We start from the raw sequence: 23,237 nt of genomic DNA on the forward strand, positions 1-23,237 counted from the left end.
CTCTGCAACGTCACATTTGATATAGTTAATACCCGTTCCCTCCAAAAACAAAAACAAAACAACAACAACAAGAAAAAAAAAACAAAATCTGTGTTTCAACTTTCATAATACCGCGCATCTACAATCACTCGAATCACCCACAATGAAGTTGTTAGTCATACTTCGTATGATACACACTTTGGGGACAATACCGTTTGTTCTGACGAAAAGTCAAACACTTTATTTTGAAATTAAATGTGATCGTCATGGCGTTAGTGCCATTAATCTACACAGTGTTTAAACCCAGCCTCTGGAGCTACACCGTCACCATGGTAACAACAGTGTTTGTTGGGTCCTGTGAGCCCAAAAAAGGTGGCCATATATAGTGCCTGGCATTTGAACGCGCTTGGATTAAAATGTGGTAAAGAATGGTCAAGTCAAGATGGCACCATCATAGTTTATACGGTTTTTCACCTGCGTAACACTGAACGATGTGAGTGACTTCAAATATTTAGTCACTAATGTAACGCAATCGTCATTATGAAAGAACCTTTGATGTTGACAGCAAGTCATGACGACGGAGCAGTTCTATCCAAATATATCGTTTTTATTTTATCACTAATTTTAGCGAGGCTACGTGTGTATTTACAAACTGAAGCAAACCTCTTTTCTCCCCCTCTGCGAGCCTGTTAAAATGGCACCATTCAAACCAGGTAGAAGGTTTAACGAAAGTTATGGTTGTTAGCCATATCGCCAATATTACATAGTTATATGACAGCAGGCCTATTTTTACGTTTTACGTCCAGCCACACATGTATTATTCAATCCCTCCTGTTCAGGGCCACGGTGACTTGAATTTGATCCCATGCCATCCCTTCCCTGGACTGGTCGCCCGTCAAACCTGGGCACATATAAAACAGAGCCACTGAGTAAAAACGGAGCCCATGTTGTCAGGCAAGTGAAACACTACACTATCAGTGTCCACGTGTTCTCTTAAATTCTAGCATTTGTCAACTATGGTAGCATCGCAGGAATGGAAGTGTCTCTTATCAGTGCATAATTCATTCAATTTATAAAAGAAAGTCCTGTACACTGCTCTCATTTTCATGTACAGCCCTCCAGCTGCTTGTCATTGGTGTTGCTCAGCTGGAGCTGACCCTTGACTCCCTGGAGGATGGCTGTCTCTGCCCCCCTCACCCCGCTGCCGCTGACCCAGCTGGTGGAGGACGGACGGACCAGCGTGCCGAACCATCTACTAGAGTCCAGTAAATATTGAGTGCCATGATAACTGCTTTTATTTCAATTGTTCCCAATTACGTTTATTCCACGTTGCATGTGTTGAATTAAGAAAAAGGATAATATGATCTATTTGGTTTGTCATTCAAAATCATGTTTCTCTTTTTTCATTCAGAAATCTATGTTAAAGAGAAGAGCAATGGCCTGATCCAAGTGGATCCTTCTGAACTTCATTTCAGCGGCTTCAAACTAGAGAAGGACTACGTGAAGAGCGTGGTGAGTAAGGTATCGCTCTAATCTGAATGTCCTTCATGTTACACTGTAATTTACCCCTATTTCTTAATCACAAGTAAATAATCAATAGAAAATTACCTCACATTATAAAATGTTCTCATTTGGGTTGATGAATGAATGAAGAGATGCTTTCCCTTCCTGTATGCTTAGATGAATGTGGATCTAAATGGTTCTCAAGTGCACACTATGAATTTGAAATGAAATGCATTCTCCACCTCCTTAGAGACTAATCAACATCTCATCAAGAGTTCTAAATATTCACATCATCCCCACCCAAACCAAGCATTTCCGAACAAACTATGCCAAAAAGGTATGTTGGACCTAAGGAAGTTTAAGAGTCTGTTTTGACCATATTGACCAATCTGATTTTCCTCAAGTGTCGTCTGATTCCTGGCCTCGCCTACACAGTAAAGGTCAAATTCTGTCCCCACGAGTGGACCCGTGTCTCTGACTGTATTCGGGTTCACTGTGAGGTAAGCATGCAACCCACCTTTTTGTGATCGTGTCTCCATGTTTTAATGGCTTGTTCTTGCTCTGCGCCTGTTTTAAGGATGATGAGAACCTTTTAATTCCAGTTCATGCTTACCCTGCCACCTCTCATGTGCATATCCCAACGCGTGTTGACTTACCAGCTGTACCACTTGGACAGAGGTGTGTGTGTGAGTGCTTATCTATGAAAAAGCATTCCTTTCATTAAAGCAAGAACAATCAAATGCTTTTATGTGTCCTTCTCCCAATAGTGTTAGCTACACTATTCCATTGAGCTGCAGATCTCCCGCTGATTTGGAGTTTGAAGTGCACCTTATTGAGTCACATGAGGCCTTTTCCATCCATCCACTCATTGGTAGGAATATTATTTGCGTAACCTTTCGGCCTAGTTTCCTCAAAACACTTAACCCAACCTTTCCGGAGTGCAGCTATGCAGTTCATTCTCCAAGCTACTTGGTTGTCTTTTGTGTATTTAATACGTCATGGCTGAGGAAAACCTCACTTTCCACTAACTCATCTTGTTTAGGTTCTGGGAAGCATCAGCACTTGAGTGTAGAAGATGTGTAATAACTTGACATTACTTCCTGTCGATTTTAAAACTCACTGGTCACTCTGCATATAGTTGAATAATTATATTATGTAGATATCGTCATCGTCATCCTAATGATCAATTTGGACGGTGATTATATTCTTCAGGTGTGATCCCAGCCAATGGTCAGTCTAAGATCTCCATTACCTTCAGACCTTGCCGCTATGAGACTTGTCAGGTCACCATTCGACTGCATGTCTCACAATTCAACACAAAATCCTACCTCTGTACTATTACGGGAAGTTCTGCCCCTCTACTTGGTGTCAGGTATTAGCAGAATAAGTTACAGCAATTCACTCAAGCACCAAATACACGCAGAAACAGGATGGAAGCAAAATGACCTCTTGTGACTTTAATTCTACCTATTAATTTTTTTATTGCTATTCCATGAAAGAAGAGATTCTATCCATCATATGCAACCGCTTCATCCAAAACAACCTTGTTAATGCAGAAAAAAAATAGTAATTCATTGTGACTTGTTTGCACTTATTGCAAAATGTTAAATATATGAACAAAATAGTTGACTCAAATGCTACAGTTAAAATACAAAAGATTTATTTTTTTCATTTAACATCTTAATAAAAAAGCAGATGTTGATCTGTTTAGTGTATATCTTTCTGTTTGTATATCTGTCTGTATATTTTTGTTTATTTCTCCGGCTGGGAATAGGGAGCTTGCTCTTCAGAGCACACCAGCTAAAAGTAAAGGATCTTTACCAGCCATCCAAGTTCAAAGTCCAGTCAAAGTAAAGTCTGCCAAGGATGTTGTCAAGCCCAAGGTAATGTAAGAGCAGTCTCGCCGTTTTCTTCTATTTCTACTGTTGCCTCCTATTTTATGACAGAGAAATGCAATTTTTTCTCTGTTGGATCACACACATTTCTCTTCACTTCACACTACGTCTGCTTCACATAACCTACAGGGTACTTTAGGAGGTCCAGCTGGGACCAAGCCAGGACCAAAGTCTTTGGTGGATGCCTCCACCCATGCTGGGGTGGCAAAGATGCTGCAGAAGGACAGCAGCAAACTTGGCACTGAACATCTGAGCGAGGGTATGATATGCATACCACTTAACTGCCCCTGCTGCTCTGGATGTTCGATTCATTATCACTCTAAGTCACATTTTGTGCTTGTTAGGTCTGCAGAACAGACAGAAGAAGGAGGCTCTTTTCCTCAAAAAGGTTCAACAAAATGTAAAAGAAGAGCAAATCAACCGGCTGAAATTGTAGGTTCAGTTGTAATCCTCTTCTTTCTTCCCAGATTTGATTTGAGTTTAGCTGTTTGGGCTTTGCATTTTTTGCACTATATTCACTTTAATTAAGGCATTGAAGTGTTAAGACTATTCTGTTTTACTATTAGTTAGTTTTAGTATATAGTTTTAGTATTACTTAAAACTCAAGACTATTAGCGAATTATTCAGTCAGGCCATGCCATCCAACATCAGTGAGCTCTGATATGGTAAATTATACTCTGGATGAATAAAAATAAATTGCCACATAGTCCCAAACCTTTTTAGGAAATCTCAAACAAGTGGAAATTTTGTAATGAGAAATTTCAGCTCTGTATTTTCATTTCCTGTATGTTTAATGGCCTTTTTTCCCCTGTACTAATGTTTATGTCATGAATGTAATTTACCAGACAAGTCCATCTGGGTAAAGACCCAGTGTCAGAGTCAACCAGGAGTCAGGTACTGGAGGACAGACTGGTTGCATTACAACAGTACAAGGTAAGATTACAACCACATACATTTTCAACATTCCTGGAACAGTTTTTGTTTGGACCAATGTTTGTCTTGACTTTTTCTGTTAGACAAAATTTCATGAAACATTGATTTGTAGGTCAGGAAGGGAGATGTCAGACGAGAGGAAGAGTTTACCAGTGGACCGCCAAAACTTTACTCTATACGACTAATATGTGACGCAGGGCAGGTATACATTGCTTCCTACACTGAGGTTGGATTTGGATTTCATAAATGGGCCCCTCTCACATGAAAACATCATGGTCATGGTCAGGGAATCTAGTGTCCAATATTCATTTTTGTTTGCCGAGAGCCAATGATATACTTTCACATAAACACAGTGTCCTGACACTTTGTAAGGCGTTTGACACTAACATGCATCTTTTGATCATATTCTAGGTCCCCAAAGGAGCCCCGTGCTTCCAGTTTCACCCCAGCTTTCAGTGGGCGTTAAAGCAGAGGGCCCTAAAACTCTTCCAACAGGCAGCCCGGAAGGTACATATGCACACAATTCAAGTGTGTGAGATGGCGCATACTCAAACACACATGCGCGCACACGCGGGCAAGCACATACCATGCAACAGTACTCATGTATGTAGGAAAAGAAGTGCATGTTTATGGGTAGAATGCATTCTAATTCAAGTTGTAATAGTGACAATGACACTCAGTAAAGTACAAAACTACCCCAGTAATAAAAAATCCCAATACCTACCTTCAGACACCTCCTACACATAATGCAATCATTAACAGTTATTATTTGTTTGGAGCTTAATGACAATGATCAAAGGATAGCCTCAGAGAAAGCCTCTATTGCCTCTACACCAAAGGTTAGAGTGGCATGAAAAAATATTCTCGTTTTTCCCCACTTAATGTTTAAGATCATCAAACGAATGTAAATATCAGGCAATGGTCATCCGTCCATCCATCCATCCAACCATCCATCCATCCTCTACTGCTTATCTGGGTCAGGTCAGGGGCGCAGTAACTTTAGCAGGGATGGACAGACTTTCCTTTCCCCAGCCACTTCATCCAGCTTTTCAGGGTGGATCCTGAAGAGCTCCTCTTTCCGGTGAGACGTGTCCAGAACACCTCACCAGGGTGGTGTCCGGGAGTCATCCGAAACAGATGCCCCAGCCACCTCATATGGCTCCTCTCAATGTGGACGAGCAGCAGCTCGACTTTGTGGCCCTATCGGATGACTAAGCTTCTCACCCTATCTTTAAGGGAGAACCCAGACACCCTGCGGACGCTTGTATTCATTTCGGACACTTGTATCTGGGATCTTGTTCTTTCGGTCATGACTCATAGCTCCTGACTATAGGTGAGGGTAGGAATGTCGATCGACTGGTAAATTGAGAGCTTTGCCTTTAGACATGGCTCCCTCTTTATCAAAATGGATTGATAAAAGTTGGCAGACTGCACCAATCCACCTCTCGATGTCCCAGTCCATTATTCCCTCACTTGTGAACAAGACCCCAAGATACTTGAACTCCTCCACTTAGGGCAGGATCTCACCGAGCCCCATGTGTGCAAGCCCGGCCACCGGGCACTCACCTTCGAGCCCTACCTCCAGGCCTGGCTCGAGAGGGGCCTGGTGACCTGGCTGCGGTCAAGGGAAACTTATATCCATTATTTTTATTCATCATAGGGGTTTATGGAGCCATAATTTGTCTGGTCCCTTACCTAAGACCTGTTTGCCATGGGTGAGCCTACAAGGGGCATGAAACCCCAGACAACTTAGTTCCCAGGATCATTGGAATACACAAACCCCTCTGCTACAATAAGGTGACAGCTCAAGAAGGGGACAATGGTAACCCAAGTAAAGATAAAATGCATTTTTTAAATGCTCAATTATTTTTTAAAGAGATACAAACTATTCAGAGCAACGTGACACAGAGTGAAAAAAATCATTGCCCCCTAAAACTAATAACTGGTTGGGTGAGCAACACGAACTGAAGTCATTTCTTGATTATTCTTTTTTTTTTTTTCTGTTTTGGACCTCCCACATTAAGAAAAAAAATCTGGCATTTAACAGTTTTGGTTGTTTTGTATGCGGGGTGTGCTCTGATAATCCTTACACATCATAGCTCACACACAGATTCTGTTCCTCTGCCAGTCTCAATAAGTCGTGTCATCATAAGCGATTGCAGATAAATGATGGTGAGCAGACACTTCCAGGTTTGCATCGATATTTGCTGAGAATGCTTAAGAGAATGGAGACGGAGGTGGCCTAGATAAATAAAAATATTTATTTGGAAACTGGAATTATTTGAAAACCCACTTTTATACAAAATACAGCAATGGGTAGGATGTCTTTTCATGTTTCTTTTGTCTTATTCATTTATTCACATATATATATATTTCCTTAATAAATAAAATCACCTTTTAAAAACTGCATTTAGTCTTTACATGGGCTACCTTTAGTTGATATTTACAAATTTTGGATCATTTTTTGCATTAAAGCAGGAAACCTGAAAAATATGAATTTTAGATGGTGGCAAAACTGTACATGATCTTCCTTGCCCTTGCCCACACTTAGCATAGTTTCATTAATATCTTTCATATAGTTTTTGCACAATACTTGATACTTATAAAGGGCAGTGCTGAAAGAGATAATCCCACAGATAGAGATGTAATCCCACTTTGATGTATTTTGGGGACAACAGCAAAAAGAGGTTTAATTTTTTTTTTATTTTACTGATGTAGTCATCACTAGTTGTGTCTTGAGGTACCTTCCCACGCATCAACAAGTATGTGTTGCCTGAATTAACCTGCAATGTGCTGTCACAGGTTGTGATGCAGTGTCGCATGAAACGGACCTTGGCCTTGTGGAGGAATCTTCCAGACACTGCGGTGGGCTTGCTCTCGGCCAATAAAGGTCTTTATTACCCTTGAGTCCTCCCTTGATGCAAATGTCTGAGCCTCAAAAACAGCTATTTGTGGCACTGTGCGCATTGGTTCATGATACAAATGTGAACCTTTGAGTCCGTACAATTTAACATCTGTCATTTTATGTTTGTCTCAGTTGAAAAGGAGGAGGCATGTGTTTTGAAGATCTCCCCAGACAGAATCTTTCCATCTTCCTACCCACTTTTCTCAGATGAAGCTGATCCGCTGGTTAGTACTTTGTGTGGCTGAAAGCGCAAATTAACATGCACTCAAAGGCCACGTCATTAGCTGTACAGTACTTGAGTAATCAAAGGACATATTCAACAGCAAGAATGATGAATCAAATATACTTTCACAAAAAATCATAAAAGATAGGTATTTTACATGAGAGCCATATATGACAACTGTTCTTAACAAATTTCAGAAAACTTTGGGGATGGGTAGTTCATAGGCTAAAAAGATATTTTGGTGCATCACAGAATCAGAATCATCTTTATTTTGCCAAGTATGTCAAAAACATAGGGATGTCAAAAACATAAGTAATTTGTCTCCAGTAGTTGGACCCGCTCCAATACGACATACAGTTGAAGCCAGAGGGTTACATACACTGTGCGAAAACACACGTTTCAATTTTTTTTCTGAAGTCAAATCAAACAAAAGGTCACCTGTTTCAGGTCAGTCAGAATCACCAAAAATGATTCGATTTTGTTAAATGTCACAATAATAGAGGAATTTCTCATTTTACATTATTTTCTTCCAGGTCAAAAGTTTACATTCACAAAAACTACTATGTCCTTAAAGAACATGGAGAAGCCCAGATGATGGAGGTCATGGCTTTGAAAGCTCCTGATAGGTTAACCAACAACATATGATTTAATTGATGGGACGTGTGTTTTTTGCACAGTGAATCCAAACGTCTGGGTTCAACTGTACATGTCGAGTAGGTCCACAGTCAATTGACAGAGAACACTTTGACGCATAAAGACATTGAAACAACAGTCACAGACCAAAAAGATGCTAAAATCAGGCAATGACCGTATCTTTTTTTTTAGAAGCAAAATTGCACTTTAGAGGAGTTCGAATGCCTAAAATAGCAATAGTCCAGTATAATGACCATTGTGCAAACGGCGCCAAGACCTCAAGGAATTTATGCTGTTTAAAGTGACTACTCATGTGTTAATCTTGCACAAGGTTGATGTGGGAAGTGGTCCAGATGCTACCTAGCCACGAGAGGCTAGTATTGGTCAACAACAGATCTGCAAATAATGCAACGTCGTGAGACTACTACAGTGAGTGCACTGTAAAAAATGTATACACACGTTAAATAATTGTAAAGTTGATGTTTATTCTAACTTTAATAATTTCTAACGTAAAAAAAAAATCAAATATTATTATTTAAAGTGTGTATAAATTTTTTGGGACACCCTATATAATTGGCCCGGCAGAATTGACAACAAACTCAAGACAAAGAATTGACAGCATGTTGCAGTTGAATTGTAATTTAGCTGTTTAAGAAGTTAATTACAAGAGGGAAGAAGCTGTTTTAATGTCTGCTGGTTTTAGCTTGCATTGTTCAGTAATGCCTACCCAATGGAAGGAGCTGGTGACCAGGACGTGGATGGTTCGAGAGGATTTTGGCTGCTCTTGTCTGAGTTTGAGTAGGGTCCAATTCCTCGAGAGTGAGTAGGGGGTACCAACAATCCTTTCATTAGTTTTGATTGTCCGTTGTAGTTGGAGTTTGTCGTTTGATGTGGCAGCACCGTGCCAGACTTTGATGGAGGTATACAGTACTGATTCAACGACCGCTGTGTAGAACTGACTCAACAGCTCTCGCGGCAGGCCCTGCTTCCTTAGAAGCCAAAAGAAGTACATCCTCTGGTGGGTGTTTTTTAGGATGAAGTTGATGGTTGTCTCCCTCTTCAGTTCCTGAGTGACCGTAATTCCCAAGAACCTGAAGGTTTCAACTGTTGACACAAGACAGTTGAATGGTATGACGGGCATTTGTGGTGATGGATGCCTCTTGAAGTCCATATTCATCGTTACAGTCTTTTGTGCGTTCAGCTCCAGTTTGTGTCGCCCACATCCAAGCTCCATTCTCTCCACTTCCTGTGGATACAGAGACTCCTCATCTTCTTTGATTAGGCCGATGACTGTGGTGTCATCTCCAAACTTCAGTTCTACAGCCAGATGCGATGTTTGTGTAGGGAGAGAAGAGGAGGACACAACCATGGGGTGCCCGACCGCTGATGGTGCATGGGGATGAGGAGAGGTCCCCCAGCCTCACCTGCAGCGTTCTGCCCATCAGCAGAAATTTCTAGATCCACTGGCAGATGCCAGACGAGACGCTGAGCTGGAGAAGCATGGAGGAGCGGAGTTCAGGGATGATGGTGTTAAATGCAGAGCTAAAATCTACAAACAGGATCTTCGCATAGGTCCCTGGGGTGGTAAGGTGGTCCAGGATGAAGTGCAGTCCCATGTTGACTGCATCATCCACAGACCTGTTTGCTCGATAGGAAAACTCCAGGTGTCAAGCAGGGGATCTGTGACACACTCTTGAGATGGTCCAGCACAAGGCGTTCAAAGGACTTCATGACCACAGATATGAAGGCGACAGGCTTGTAGTCATTCAGACTAGAGAGTTCAGATTTCTTGGGGACCGGATCATGGTGGGCGGATTTGCGAAAGTTGTTGAAAAAAAAGTCCGAAGTAGTCTCCCCCTGATAATTAGCATGTCTTCTCTTTTGAATGTGAGTCTCTGGACTAATGAAAAACACAAAAACATGGGCAGTACCAGAAAGCATGTTACCAAGGTGACCACACAGATAGGCGCCATCTCCACATTAAAAATGTTGTAAGAAACAGGCTTGCTACTCGTCCAAATTAGGATCGTACAACATTTTTCCAGGTCCTTGTATGTTCCTTTGTTCTGTTTTGAGTTTTCTGTGTGTAGTTGATGGTGGATTTTGAAATACTGGAAGAGTTTGTTTCTAAGACTGTGTGGCTCTTTTGAAAGATCTTCCTGACTTAAAATACACTATTGATTTTGTCTTTCTCTAAATTGTTGGGTCATCTATAACAGTGACTATGGGGAGTGCAGCTTCATATATGCTCTGACTTCACGTTTTAATTCCAGACTCTCACCCATTAAATTCTTGATCAGCAAACCTACTATTTTCTGCCTTGTGCCATTGTTGGGACACACCCTCACATCCTGCTGGTCCAATCAGTATTAATATTAGTATTATATTTTGTAGACCATTGCACGATTCATTACCTTAAACTGCTCCATTTGCACGATTATCATTGCACTGGTCTATAACGGGTAGCGTGAACGGGTAAAGGCACTTGGTACAAGCTTAACACAATGTGGGATGTTGACACAGTCTTATCTCCTACCTGTTCAAAATGAAGAAGATTTTACATATTGCACATCTGTGACTCTTATCTGGATTAGTTTCCTATAAACAGAAATGTCTCTTCTTCTTTGCTTTTGTTACTTGTTGCACTTTGTTCTGAATGTCGTACAAGGGCAGCACCGACTGCTGGAGAAAAAATCCTTGTGTGTTTTTACACATTTGGCCAATAAAGCGGATTCTGATATCTGGGTCCTTCGAAATCTAATACAAGAGGCGCATTGTGCTGATTGCCTCTCACTTCTGAATTGGCAGAGGGCAGCATTGTATCTGCTTCTGGACGTCAGAAGATATACTCCTACTGGGCAAACCAGTCAACAACCGTGCTCATTTGAATGTATGTCTTTGACATGAAGATGAGGTATCCACTGGCATGGCATGAGAAGATCAAAGCAGATTTTATTCAAGTAGTCACCCCAGTGGTACTCTGAGCCGTCTCTCTTCTGAAACTCGCTATCTTCAGGTGCAGGGGTGGCATGCTGCCAGACCACCCTTATGTCCATAAGGCTAATGGTTTGGTTTGGTTTGGTTTTTCACTTATCAGGTGTAACTTGAAGAGCTCCAACACTTGTTATTCACAGTCTTGTGCATTAACCTTTTTACATTCTAAAATGAAAGACACTCGTCAGCCACTCTCCTTGCAAGACCTGGCTCAAGTTGGATCATTCCTGATCCCTGTGCAAGGTCCATGAGGGCTGCCAGCATTGATCTCAGTATATGGGCAACCTTCATCATTTTTTTTTCTCTTATTCCTGTGGATGGTTGCAGTGAGAGGCTTGATCTTTGGGAACACTCACTTTTTGGTTTGAAATTTCCACAGCTGAAATGATTAATCCACCAAAGATGGTGACATATGATATCATTTGTAAAATGATGACATTCTTAATGGTGACTCAATGGGCCTGGTGAGACTGTTTCTGAACTGTTTATCTCCTATAAGAACCATGTGATGATTGAATGTGCGCCCTGGTGACTGTGTTGATTTTGTACAGCTTACTTCACACTATTTGGGTGTCCTCACATTTACTCACATGTACCCCACATGTTTGATCGTCCAGGGTTGTCCAATTCATGGACCACTTTGTGATTAGATTTATGACTGAAAGATTATGGATGTAAAACAACTGCCCGCTCCAGTTCCCTCCCACATCCCAAAAACATGCATTCATGGACTACTCACAATAAAATTGCCTTTAGCTGTGATTGTGAGTGCAAATGGTTGTACGTTTACATGTGACCTGCGATTGGTTGGTAGCCAGTTCAGGATGTATCCTGCCTCCCACCCGAAGATATCTGAGATAGGCTACATGATGCCCACGACCCTTGTGAGGTTAAGCTGTATGGAAAATAAATAAATTAATTAATAAACCCGCGACTCTGGTGAGGATAAGCGTAACAGAAAATGATTTCTACTTGCAGGCTCTTGACTTTTCTCCAGTGCCTGTGGATGCTGTTGATGTGAGGGTGACGACACATGTTCCTACCTTCAAGCTTCAAGTAGGTGCAGTCACTGCTCATCTAAGCATCACTCATATCTCCATGGCAATGCATTGTGTCCTCTCAGTGAACTTTTGAAGTATTTGTATTTCTTTGTGACTGTTGTGCTTTTTGTGTTATTTAGGTTCCTCAGTACTATAAGCTGATGGGCTACCAGCCTGTGTCAGCTTGGGAAGCCTTTAACGCTTTCATTCCCACTACCTTAGCCCGACCACTTCGCACTGGAGATCCAGTAATGTTACAAGATATTATCATCAGCCATTGCTACTGTAATTACAATGTATGTTTTCTTCACATTTTCTTTCCCCAGGAGGCTGGTTCCCAGTCACCTACACCAGGGGAGGAGGATGAACAAGAGGCCAATGATTTAAACTTCACTCTCCCTCGTGCTCTACTTCGACCCATTCACGCACACCCACTCAGAATCTTTGTGAGTGTCTTTTTTTTTTCAACAATTATTGAAGGATGGTTATTAGCAATGATGGTAAGTTTCTCGGTTTCTGTATAATTTTCCATACTTATCTCATGTGCTGTGTGCTTTAGAACCCTGCTCCTGGACTCCAGGCCTACAAACCCACCCCAAAATACCTCGAAAGTGATGTGGACTTTCACCTTTGCCCATTGCTTCGGTAAATGTTTCCTCCTCATTGCCATTGCTTCATCAACCTTCCTTGATATGGACCTGCTTGCTGAGTATATTACATAATCTTTGCACTCTATGTGTAGTTATTCACACCCTGGGGGCCAAACGAGTGGGATGGAGTCACAAACCTTACAAATGCAGACTCTGGACAAAAAGGTAATCCGATTACATACAGTATACTTTTTTTCGTATGCTATTTTGCTGAAACCATCTCAAATACATCATTGCTACAAGTCCTTTCCTTCCATTAGGAAGTAATCACAGGGTTGAAGACATGGGACAATTTTGGCTTGGTCACTGCAACATGTGTATCCAGACAGGCTGCTCTGACCAGTAACATCTTGCATGGGTGGGTAACGAAGCTTTCATCAGGATTGAAAAATACAAGTGGAGGTATCAGTAACATCATTTTCATTTAAACTTTATTTATCTAAGTAAGTAAATTGAGAACAGATTCTCATTTGCAGTGCTGACCTGGCTGCAGACAGCAGAGTAAAACAAAGCAAAATAGGAGCAAATACAAATATGGAAAAAATTGCATAGTTTGAAATAGTTACAAATATAATCCATAACAACAAAGCATATTATGAAGTAAAGGCCCATAAAAGGTGAAAAACAGATCCAGCGATCATGTACAGTAGCTTATCTCTCATGAAGTTTAAAAAAAAAATGGGATGAATGAGGTGAGTTTCGTCATTTGTCGTAGAGTGTACAAGTCGTTTTGGGGAGAAAATTCATCAGCTCGACTAAAAGTAGTGTAGACTTTGGTATTGAAGAGGTTAATAATACTACTGGAATGGAGTGTATGAGTGTTGGTATGCATGGTGACCAGAGAGCCAAAATAGAGTGGTGTCTTGCCAATGGTTTTATAACTCAACATGGACCAGTAATCAGAGAGTACACTTCACACGGGTGATTGTTCCCAAGGCACCAGTGACAAAGTGAATGGCAGCTTAGTAGCCATGATGTTCATGAACAGATAATAACATCATTGGATGTTTGTCCCCCAAAACATGGATACTTGTTTACTGTATTTAGTTGTTTTTACTGCTGGAAACCTGTAACAAAACCTAGTTCGGCAAAAAACTGAACTAGTACATGAAATTTCATGCAATGGACTAGTTTATGTACAGACAGCACTGGACATGACCAATATCCAATCCAATCCATTTTCTTTGCTGCTTATCCTCACGAGGGTCAAGGGGAGTGCTGGAGCATATGCCAGCTGACAACGGGCAGGAGGCAGGGTACACCCTGAACTGGTCGCCAGCCAATCGCAGGGCACATAGAGAGAAACAGTCGCACTCACAATCACACCTAAGGGCAATTTAGAGTGTCCAAATAATGTTGCACATTTTTGGGACGTGGGAGGAAACCGGAGGGCCCGGAGAAAACCCATGCAGACACAGGGAGAACATCCAAACTCCACACAGGTAGGGCCGGGATTGAACCCGGTTCCTCAGAACTGTGAGGCCAACGCTTTACCACCTGACCCACTGTGCCGCCGACATGACCAATATTTGAGTTTTATTAATCTGACACTGCCTGTCTGTTTCATAAATTCAATTTCCAATAAGGTAAAAACATAATAAAATGATATGCAAATCCTTTTCAGTCTACGTTGATTGGAACTGAGGTTTGTATGGTTGAATAAGCACAACCACATGTCAGCGTAAGAGTAAGTTAGCAAAAAATCTTCGAAAACGTACCTTTTGAATTGTAGCGGTTCAGTAATACTTAAAGCTAAATAAAGAAATTGTATTTCCAGCAGTGGACTCTGGCGAACATGACTCAATCAAACATTGACATGCCACTCAGTAGGTAAGACGCCAATGTCGAAGTGGTGTGTGCAAAGACATCGAGCCAGGATACATGCACCCCAGAGTGGAAGTGAGTCATGATTTCAGAGAACCAAGATAGACGAAACAAATTTGTTATTCATAAAATACTTTTCATTCTGCTCCTCTTAAAGTATACATACATAGCACATATATCAAAATGTTTTTTTTTTAATCTTACTATCAGTGTTCTTCTGAGGGCGCTGCAGTGGTTATCACATCTCCCTCACAGTTGTGATGAGCCAGGTTCAAATCTGGCCTTCACCAGAGTGCAGTTTGCACGTTCTCCCCATTGCCTGCTTGGGTTTACTCTCAGTACTCTGGTTTCCTCCCACATTCCAAAAACATGTATGGTAGGTTGATTGAAGACTCTCAATTACCCCCAGGTGAGTGCGACTGTGTGGTTGATTATACAGTGCCCTCTGTAATTATTGGGACCCCTTGTTAAGATGTGTTTTTTAGCTTCTAATATATTTTTTTCTAAATAATATGGGACCTTAATGGAAAAAAAGAGAAAAATCCAACCTTCAATACAAGTGCATTTATTCAGTGGGGAAAAAATCCCACATAAAGAAATGATTATTTGACAATAAATAATGTGTGTCACAATTATTAGCACCCCTGGTGTTACTTTTTACAACCCCCTTTTGCCAACAAAACAGCACATAATCTTCTCCTCTAATGTTTCACAAGATGGGAAAAGACAGAAAGAGGGATCTTCAGCCATTCTTCTTTGCAGAATCTCTCTAAATCATCCAGAGACCTGGGTCCTCTTCAGCTCACCCCACAGGTTTTCAATGGGGTTGAGGTCTGGGGACTGAGATGGCCATGGGAGGAGCTTGATTTCGTTTTTGGTGAACCATTTCTGAGTAGATTTGGCCATATGTTTAGGGTCATCGTCTTTCGGGCAGAGGGCAACAGATTTTGATTTAAAATGTCCTGGTATTTCAAAGCATTCATGATGCCATACACCCTAACAAGGTTCCCAGGGCCTTTGGAAGAGAAACAACCCCACAGCATCACTGACCCACCCCCATGCTTCACGGTGGGTATGAGGTGCTTTTCAGTATGCGCATCTTTCATGGCACGCCAGACCCACTTAGAGTGTTTGTTGCCAAAAAGCTCAATCTTAGTCTCATCTGACCAAAGCACACGGTCCCAGTCGAAGCCCCAATACCGCTTGGCGAACTCCAGACGTTTGCGTTTATGATTTGAGTGCGGAAAGGTTTTCTCCGTGCATGCCTCCCAAAGAGCTTGTTGGCATGTAGACAGCGCCTGATTGTTGATTTGGAGACTTCGTGACCCCAGGATGCTACCATTTGTTGTAATTCTGTAACAGTGAGTTTTGGAGATCTTTTGATTTCTCTTACCATCCTCCTCACCGTGCGTGGTGGCAAAATAAAAATGGGTCCTCGTCCAGGCTTGTTTACCACTGTTCTAGTTGTTTTGAACTTCTTAATTATTCCTCTCACAGTGGATATGGGCAGCTGCAGTTGAGTGGCAATCTTCTTGTAGCCTCTGCCTGACCTGTGAAGGTCGACGGACATCTGCCTCACTTGTACGCTGTGTTCCTTTGTCTTTCCCATGTTTAAGAGTGGATAAGAGAAATGGCATCTGTGTCATGTCATATTTATACCCCAGGGAAACAGGAAGTGATGAATTACTAATTAAATGTTCCTACATACTCTGGTAAACGTTGTAAACTACTGTAGAAATGACAGAAATGCTTCAATTATATTTATATCCTGGGAATTGTTAAGGGTGCCAATAATTGTGGAACAGGCGATTTAATGAAAAATAATTATTTTTTTAGTCAGGGATTTTTTTATTTTCTTACAATTCATTTGAGTTGAAGGTTACATTTTCCTAAAATTTTCAGTGTGACAGTATTCTTCTGCAATAAACACTGAATTTATTTTAAGGCTTTTAACACATCTTAACCGGGGGTGCCAATAATTATGGAGGGCACTGTATGTGCCCTTGGATTGGCTGACAACCAGTTCAGGGTGTATCCCGCCTCTTGTCCAGAGTGGGACAGGCTGCATTACGCCCGTGACCTAAGTGAGGATAAGATGTGTAGAAAATGGATGGATGGACATATTTGTTAGATTTTTTTCATCTTCAAGAAAAGTAATGTAGTTGCCATCGCCATGGTGGGGCAGGGCCCTTGCACTCCCTATTGACCAACCATGATAGGATAATACATTGATAAGCCGGGTCTCCTCCAGGGAACAGTTTAATAGTGTTGTATGCCTAACCATCCACTTGCACTAAGTCTTGCGCCTGCGTTAGGGTACTCTGCTGTTGATACGCAAATGTTAGAGTACACAGATTTTTTTTTCAGTACACTTCATAGTTTTCCAGAATGTAAAATGTAAACAATACATACAGTAACTGCAATGAACTCTACTGCATATTGGAAGTACATGTGAAGAACCATAAAGTAAAACACTTTCATTTAGTTTAGCCACTCCTTAAAAGTGCTTTTAGCCGCCTGTTGTTTTATCTCGCTGTTCAAACGCAGCTGTTGGAAGTCCTTTCATCTTGGTGAGGCCGAGTGGATATCTGTCCTGTTCAGTCACATATGGTCCAACTCTTTGCTACATCAATCAGCTTTGTATTTTTTGGTGTCCTCTAGTTCTGCTGACTATCATAAAGAGATCCTTCCTGTCACATCACCTGCTGCTTTCACCCTGCCTCCTTCTTATCTCTCAGGATGTACAGACAAAAGGTAAGCACACTAGTGATCATACTTTATTTCTGGCTTTTTATCGTCATGTAAAAATCATGTTAGAAAAACAGCCCATATACTGAATTTGTCTGCATGCAGGTGCGACGTGACACTCACCCCAGAGATGATAAACAGTGAATTCCTGTCTCGTTTCCAGTGACAACCTTCCACAGGTGGAAAAACTAGTGAGTCTGCTCACATCATATTTTGAATGACCAAGCCAATAAGAAACAGTTTATAGATTTTTTATTATTTACACAATGGGAGCGCTTCTTGTACTATAAATAGACTGGATGTTAAAGTCCAGCCGTTAATTCTACATTTAGTACTTGATAGCACCCAAATGAATGATCGTCTTATTATCTCTTTTGGATAAACCAAACATGGATAATGCAACTGAAATTAATGAATTGTAAATCCTCCAGGATTCTTCTGGAGATCTTAAAACAAATTATATAATTCTACTTTTATTTATGGACTATTACTTTTGTCATTATGCCTGTAGAGAAACATGTTACTCGTAAAAAAATCTCATTCACTGCCATTGAAAGTTTTTTATATTAACCATCTGTGTTAATTGTGAGGGCTGAAGTGAATGGGTTAAAATATGTGACAACAGCAAAATTGTATGACATTCAAATACTGTATGTCATTGATTATACATCAGTATTAGCCATTATATTTTACATTTATAGCGCAGCTAACTTTGGATTTATTACTAAAGATGGGCTGGTATGTGGCAGGAACCAGAAGCGACATCTCGTGTGGGTTCAAACAAATGAGGAAAAAGTGGGATGAGGAAACTGCTGCTTGGAGACCCAGTGATCATCAGACGAATCCGACTCGCCCCCCTCACATGCACACACACACATACACACATGAGTTGCACACTTTTACATCAAAAAATAAAGATGCTTTTGTGGAGGGTATGAGTTTAATGAAAGTCACTATTCATTTACAAGCTTAGCGGTATGCAATTTATGCATGAAAGAGCCGAGTGGTCTATTAAGTACCTGCTCTCGCCCCTAGAGGGCTCTCCAACGCAGTGAGACCCGATAGAATAGAAAGCATGTCATTAATAGCTTTGGCTCTCGCTTAGATCCACATGCTAAATCTTTTGGAAAAGATTCACTTCACTCAGAAGACAGCGGTAGCTATCAAATAAAACTCAGTTAAGAAACCTATTCCATTATTAACAATCATGCAGTCTTCTTTACTTGTCTGCCCCTGACATGTGTTCCAAGCCAAACAAGACTTGCTGCATATTTAATGGAAACCAGAGCAATGACATTTATTCAAGTCATACAGTTGTGCCATAACAGATATACACATTTAAACAGAGACAATAATAGTTGGTTGGAATAATTAATTCACACAGCTGCCAGCGTCTAGTAATAATAGTCAATATTTTATGAGTTTTTGCTTTCAACCTCAGTGGAATGTGCATTTTATCCAGTAGGTCAACACAGACCACAGCATATGTTGCTCCAACCTGCCACTATTGTTTTTGTTTCATCCTGATTGAAAACACGGGCAGACCAACCTTTGCTTGTCCCAAATTATACTGTAGTCTATGCTCTTAAATCCATTCATCCCTTTTTTTGTACGACTGATTGTGTTCAGTGCCACAGAGAAGTTGAAGTCCAACCAATTGAGAGATGGGGTTAACCTGTCAATCACAGGACTCACAAAGACAATCATTCATATCTACGGATAAGCAATTGAGAGACTTTATTGGACCTAACAAATAAGGTTTTGAAACAATTTGTGGATGCTAGTGTATGTGGATATAACCCACGCATACACACATGTCCTCATTAAAAAAAACAAAAAACAACAACAAAATAAGTACAGTAGAACATGTTGGAGTTCGAGTATCTTTTCTGGGTTTTGTTTTGTCATGTTGAAATATGGACCCCATGGGTCATTGAATGCAATGTGACAGATTGGTTGAAGCTCTGCCACTTGTAAAAATTACATTTCATCAGTAAATTGAGTTCAAGTGTCAAATCATATTTGATCATGTTTCTTCACTATGTGGCTTGTAACAACATCACAAGGATAAAGCTGTAACTGCTGCTACTTTTACAACGCCTACACAAAACCATGAAGGCAACCTGAGGCTTTCCAAAAAAATATTAGGTATTCCAAAGATTTTCCTTGATCTGAGAAAGATGCATCAAAAATGAAGGTTCATTAGAATCTGAATCTGCTTTATTGGCCAAGTATGTAACAACACACATACCTTGGCATTGTCTGAACTCCACAATGATGTGTGGTATTAAACCAATACCATCATTTGGGAAATGGTTTATGGTCTGATGGAAACACAATTAAATATTTTGACTAATTCTAAAAGGTATATGAAGCTGAAGCACAACAATCAGAGGAGTTTTTGTGTCCCAATGACCCTGGGAGCTAAGTTGTCTGGGGCTTTTCCTCCTGGTAAGCTCACCCATAGCAAACAGGTCATAGGTGAGGGACCAGACAAACCACAGTTAAAAGACTCCTATGATGAAAAATAACAAGTGGATTGAGGTTTCACTTGCCTCGACGAGGGTCGCCAGGTCCCCACTCTGGAGGTGGGGCTCCAAGGTGAGCCCCTGGTGGCCAGGCCCCCTGGGCACAGCCTGAAAGGGTAAGAGGGCTCACCATCTGTGGGAGGGACCCTAGAGGCCATGTGCAGTGTGAGCTGGGCAGTGGCCGAGGGCAGGGACCTTGATCCGATTCCTGGCTACAAAAAGTAGTTCTAGGGATGTGGAACGTTACATCTCTGGCAGGGAAGGACCCCAATAGTGTGAGGTTGAGAAGTTACGACTGGATTTAGGTGGTCTTGCTTCCACACATTGGTTGGGCTCTGGCACCAGTCCTCTTGAGAGGGGACACCCTCTCTTCAACTCTGTAGTTAGCTACGATAAGAGGTGGTCAGCAGGTGTGGATATACTTACTTCCCACAGTGCACAAGACGGTAGCCTCCCTCTGCTTTTGGGTGAGAAGACTGGTCCTGACCATTGCTTGTCACTATGCACCAATCAGCAGCTCAGAATACGCACTCTTTTTAGAGTACTTCGAGGGGGTGCTGGAGAGGGCTCCTGCTGGGGACTCCATTATTTTGCTCGTGGTTCTTTAAGGTTCACGTGAGTAATGACAGTGAGACAGTGACAGTGACACAACATAGCTCCTTCTGACCTTTTCTGTACTTACAAGATCCCAAATAAGAGTAGCCAAAATGAGTTTCCTCCACAAGGTGATAGGTGAAAAGGTTTGAAGCTTGGCTTTCCGGCAGGATCCCAGGGTAGAGTCACTGCAACTCCACATTGACAGGAGCCAGACAAGGTAGCTGAGGCATCTGATTTGGATGCCTCCAGTATTACTCCCTGGTGAGGTGTTCTGGGGATGTCCCACCAGGAGGAGCCCCAGGGACAAACCAGGACACGCTGGAGGGACTACGTCTCTCGGTTGGCCTGGAAACGCCTCAGGATCACCCCGGAAGAGCTGGATGAAGAGGCTGTGGATAAGGAACTCTGGGGATCTCTACTAAAGCTACATCCCCCATGACCCGACTCCGGTAAGTGGTAGGAAATGGATGGATGGATGGATGGATGGATGGATGGATGGATGGATGGATGGATGGATGGATGGACAGATGATTGCTCATCACACAAAGAACATCATACCGAAAGTGAAGCATGGTGGTGGCAGTACCATCCTAACCGACTGCTTTTCTTCAAGTGGAACTGGAGACTTAGATGAGGTGGCTGGAATTAGAGACATTTTTTAAACAGCATAAATTTGTTAGCCCAAAACCTTCAGGCTTCTGTTAGAAAAACAAACAAACTGTCATGCTCCTGGTTTCCTGCCCAGGCTGGTGTGGCCAGCCAATCAGTCAGAGCACACCTGCACCGTGTTTCAGTTGATGACGCCCAGTGTAGATAGGACGTGGGGGACGACTTGTCCTTCGCTAGATCGTTGTCCTTGATGCCTCGTTCCCGCACTCCTGTTTGCCTGACTTCTGCTCTCCGTGCACCGACCCACGCCTGTCCACTGACCACCCTCGTAAGCCTGCTGTACTATCACTTCTGATTGTTTGGACTGTCTGCCTGATCTCAGACCTCGGACCGAATAAAGGTTTCCTCTGTACTGTCTGCTGTCTGTGGAGTCGTGCATTTGGGTCCACCCTCGAGCCCCGTTATGTGACAGAACGATCTAGCCAGAACATGGACCCAGCCGACTCCGAAGCCATCCGCCGTGCGCTGCAAGTGCAGGGCAAACGCCTGGGCAAGCAAGAGGCTGGTCTCCAGGGTACTAATCAACGGATCCATGAGCTCTGCGCCCAGCTGGAACTGTGGCTAGCTTCTCAAGCTAGCGCGGCTGCTCCTGAGCCTCCCCGTGCCGGCATCACTCCGCTCTCACGACCAGAGCGGTTCCCAGGCGACTCCGGCAACGTCAAGCCCTTCCTGGCGCAGTGTGATCTCCACTTTGCGCTGCAAGCGTCCGCTTTTCCCATGGACCGCTCCCGGATCGCCTTCGTCATTTCCCACATGACAGGGAGGGCAGAGGCATGGGCCACCGCCGAGTGGAGTCATAACTCGGAGATCTGCCGCTCATGGGCGAGCTTCGTCTGCGCGCTCACCCAGGTTTTCCAGTACGCAGCTCCGGAACGCCAGGCGGCGTCCTCGCTCATGACAATTCACCAGGGAAGTCGCCGCGTGTCCGACTACGCCATTGAGTTCCGGATCCGGGCTGCCGAGAGCCGTTGGAATGAGGAGGCCCTCCATGACACGTTTTACCAGGGACTATCCCCACAAATCCGTGACCACCTCGTTGCCATGGATCTTCCGCCTTCGCTAAACTCCCTCATCGCATTGGCCCTCAAGGTGGACCAGCGCCTCACCGTGCAGAGGCAGATGGAAGGCCTGAGGGAGGAGGAGAGGGAGAGGCTCAGCCCGGCCGCTTCTCGGCCACCCGCGTTGTCAGCTACATCGGAACCCATGCAAGTGGAGGGGCTTGGCAGCCCAGCGGAGGAGCGATTACGTCAGCGACGAGAAGGGCGGTGTTTCTACTGTGGTCATTTGGGACACGTAATCGCCCGCTGTCCCGACTCTGCCAAAGCACCCCGACCGTGGGATCTCGACGCCGGTGAGTGTGTGGTATACTGGCGCTAAGTTGGAGCGATCACTGTTGCACCTTACAGTCGGGACAGACGCTCATTCATGCGTAGTGACCGTGTTCATTGACTCTGGTTCGGATGCGAACCTCATACATCCGCGGAAAGTCGAAGCGTTGCGGGCGGCAACCTTTCCCACACAGCGTCCTCGTGTTGCGTACGCCGCCAACGGCGAGTTCCTCTGCCGCGTAACACACCGCACGCAAACTATACGTATGGACTTTCCGGAGGGGCACACAGAGCGTATTAGTTTCCACGTTTTCAATTCTAGTAACAGTGACATAATCCTGTGGAGCCCGTGGCTCAAGAGACAGAATCCGCATATTGATTGGGTCACGGGTCGGAGTAGGGCATGGAGTGAGGACTGTCGCAAGCAGTGTGGCGTGGCCGGGGAGGATGGAGGGATCCAAGTTGCCGAGCTTAGCACCGCGGCCGAATTAGTCACAGTACCCTCTTGCTACCATGATTTGAGGGAGGTTTTTTCGGAGTCTAAAGCAGGAGCTCTGCCGCCGCATCGGCCGTACGACTGTGCCATCGAACTCCTCTCGGGTACCTCACCCCCCAGAGGGAAACTGTTCTCTTTGACAGGACCGGAGCACCAGGCAATGAGGGAGTACATCGAGAAGTCCCTGGCAATCGGACTTATTCGACTGTCATCCTCACCAGCCGGCGCAGGTTTTTTTTTCATTAAGAAGAAGGATTCCACCTTGCGACCCTGCATCGACTACAGAGGATTG

The 23,237-nt window shown here is 43.0% G+C and overlaps 1 protein-coding gene across 6 annotated transcripts; it reads left to right on the top strand.

Moving 5' to 3' along the window:
* The first annotated feature begins 311 nt into the window (after positions 1 to 311).
* On the top strand, positions 312 to 19,329 carry cfap221 (cilia and flagella associated protein 221). 6 transcript variants are annotated; one of them, XM_061810637.1, is made up of 26 exons: positions 312 to 472; positions 819 to 933; positions 1,094 to 1,244; positions 1,391 to 1,500; positions 1,733 to 1,819; positions 1,887 to 1,982; positions 2,060 to 2,160; positions 2,250 to 2,353; positions 2,695 to 2,854; positions 3,257 to 3,365; positions 3,507 to 3,636; positions 3,722 to 3,809; positions 4,223 to 4,310; positions 4,423 to 4,512; positions 4,722 to 4,817; positions 7,113 to 7,200; positions 7,348 to 7,439; positions 12,044 to 12,121; positions 12,246 to 12,353; positions 12,432 to 12,551; positions 12,665 to 12,750; positions 12,848 to 12,920; positions 13,016 to 13,113; positions 17,241 to 17,333; positions 17,433 to 17,518; positions 18,077 to 19,329. In XM_061810637.1, the coding sequence occupies exons 3-25, from the start codon at positions 1,154 to 1,156 to the stop codon at positions 17,491 to 17,493; spliced, it is 2,247 nt and encodes a 748-aa protein (XP_061666621.1). In that variant the 5' UTR covers positions 312 to 472; positions 819 to 933; positions 1,094 to 1,153; the 3' UTR covers positions 17,494 to 17,518; positions 18,077 to 19,329. The 6 variants fall into 6 exon arrangements, with proteins under 6 accessions (XP_061666621.1, XP_061666580.1, XP_061666587.1 ...); XM_061810596.1 differs by having other exon boundaries at positions 1,391 to 1,491; XM_061810603.1 differs by having other exon boundaries at positions 12,246 to 12,551.
* The last annotated feature ends 3,908 nt before the right edge of the window (positions 19,330 to 23,237 follow it).

The sequence above is a fragment of the Syngnathoides biaculeatus genome, chromosome 2, assembly GCF_019802595.1.
Source record: "Syngnathoides biaculeatus isolate LvHL_M chromosome 2, ASM1980259v1, whole genome shotgun sequence".
Taxonomy (NCBI): domain Eukaryota; kingdom Metazoa; phylum Chordata; class Actinopteri; order Syngnathiformes; family Syngnathidae; genus Syngnathoides; species Syngnathoides biaculeatus.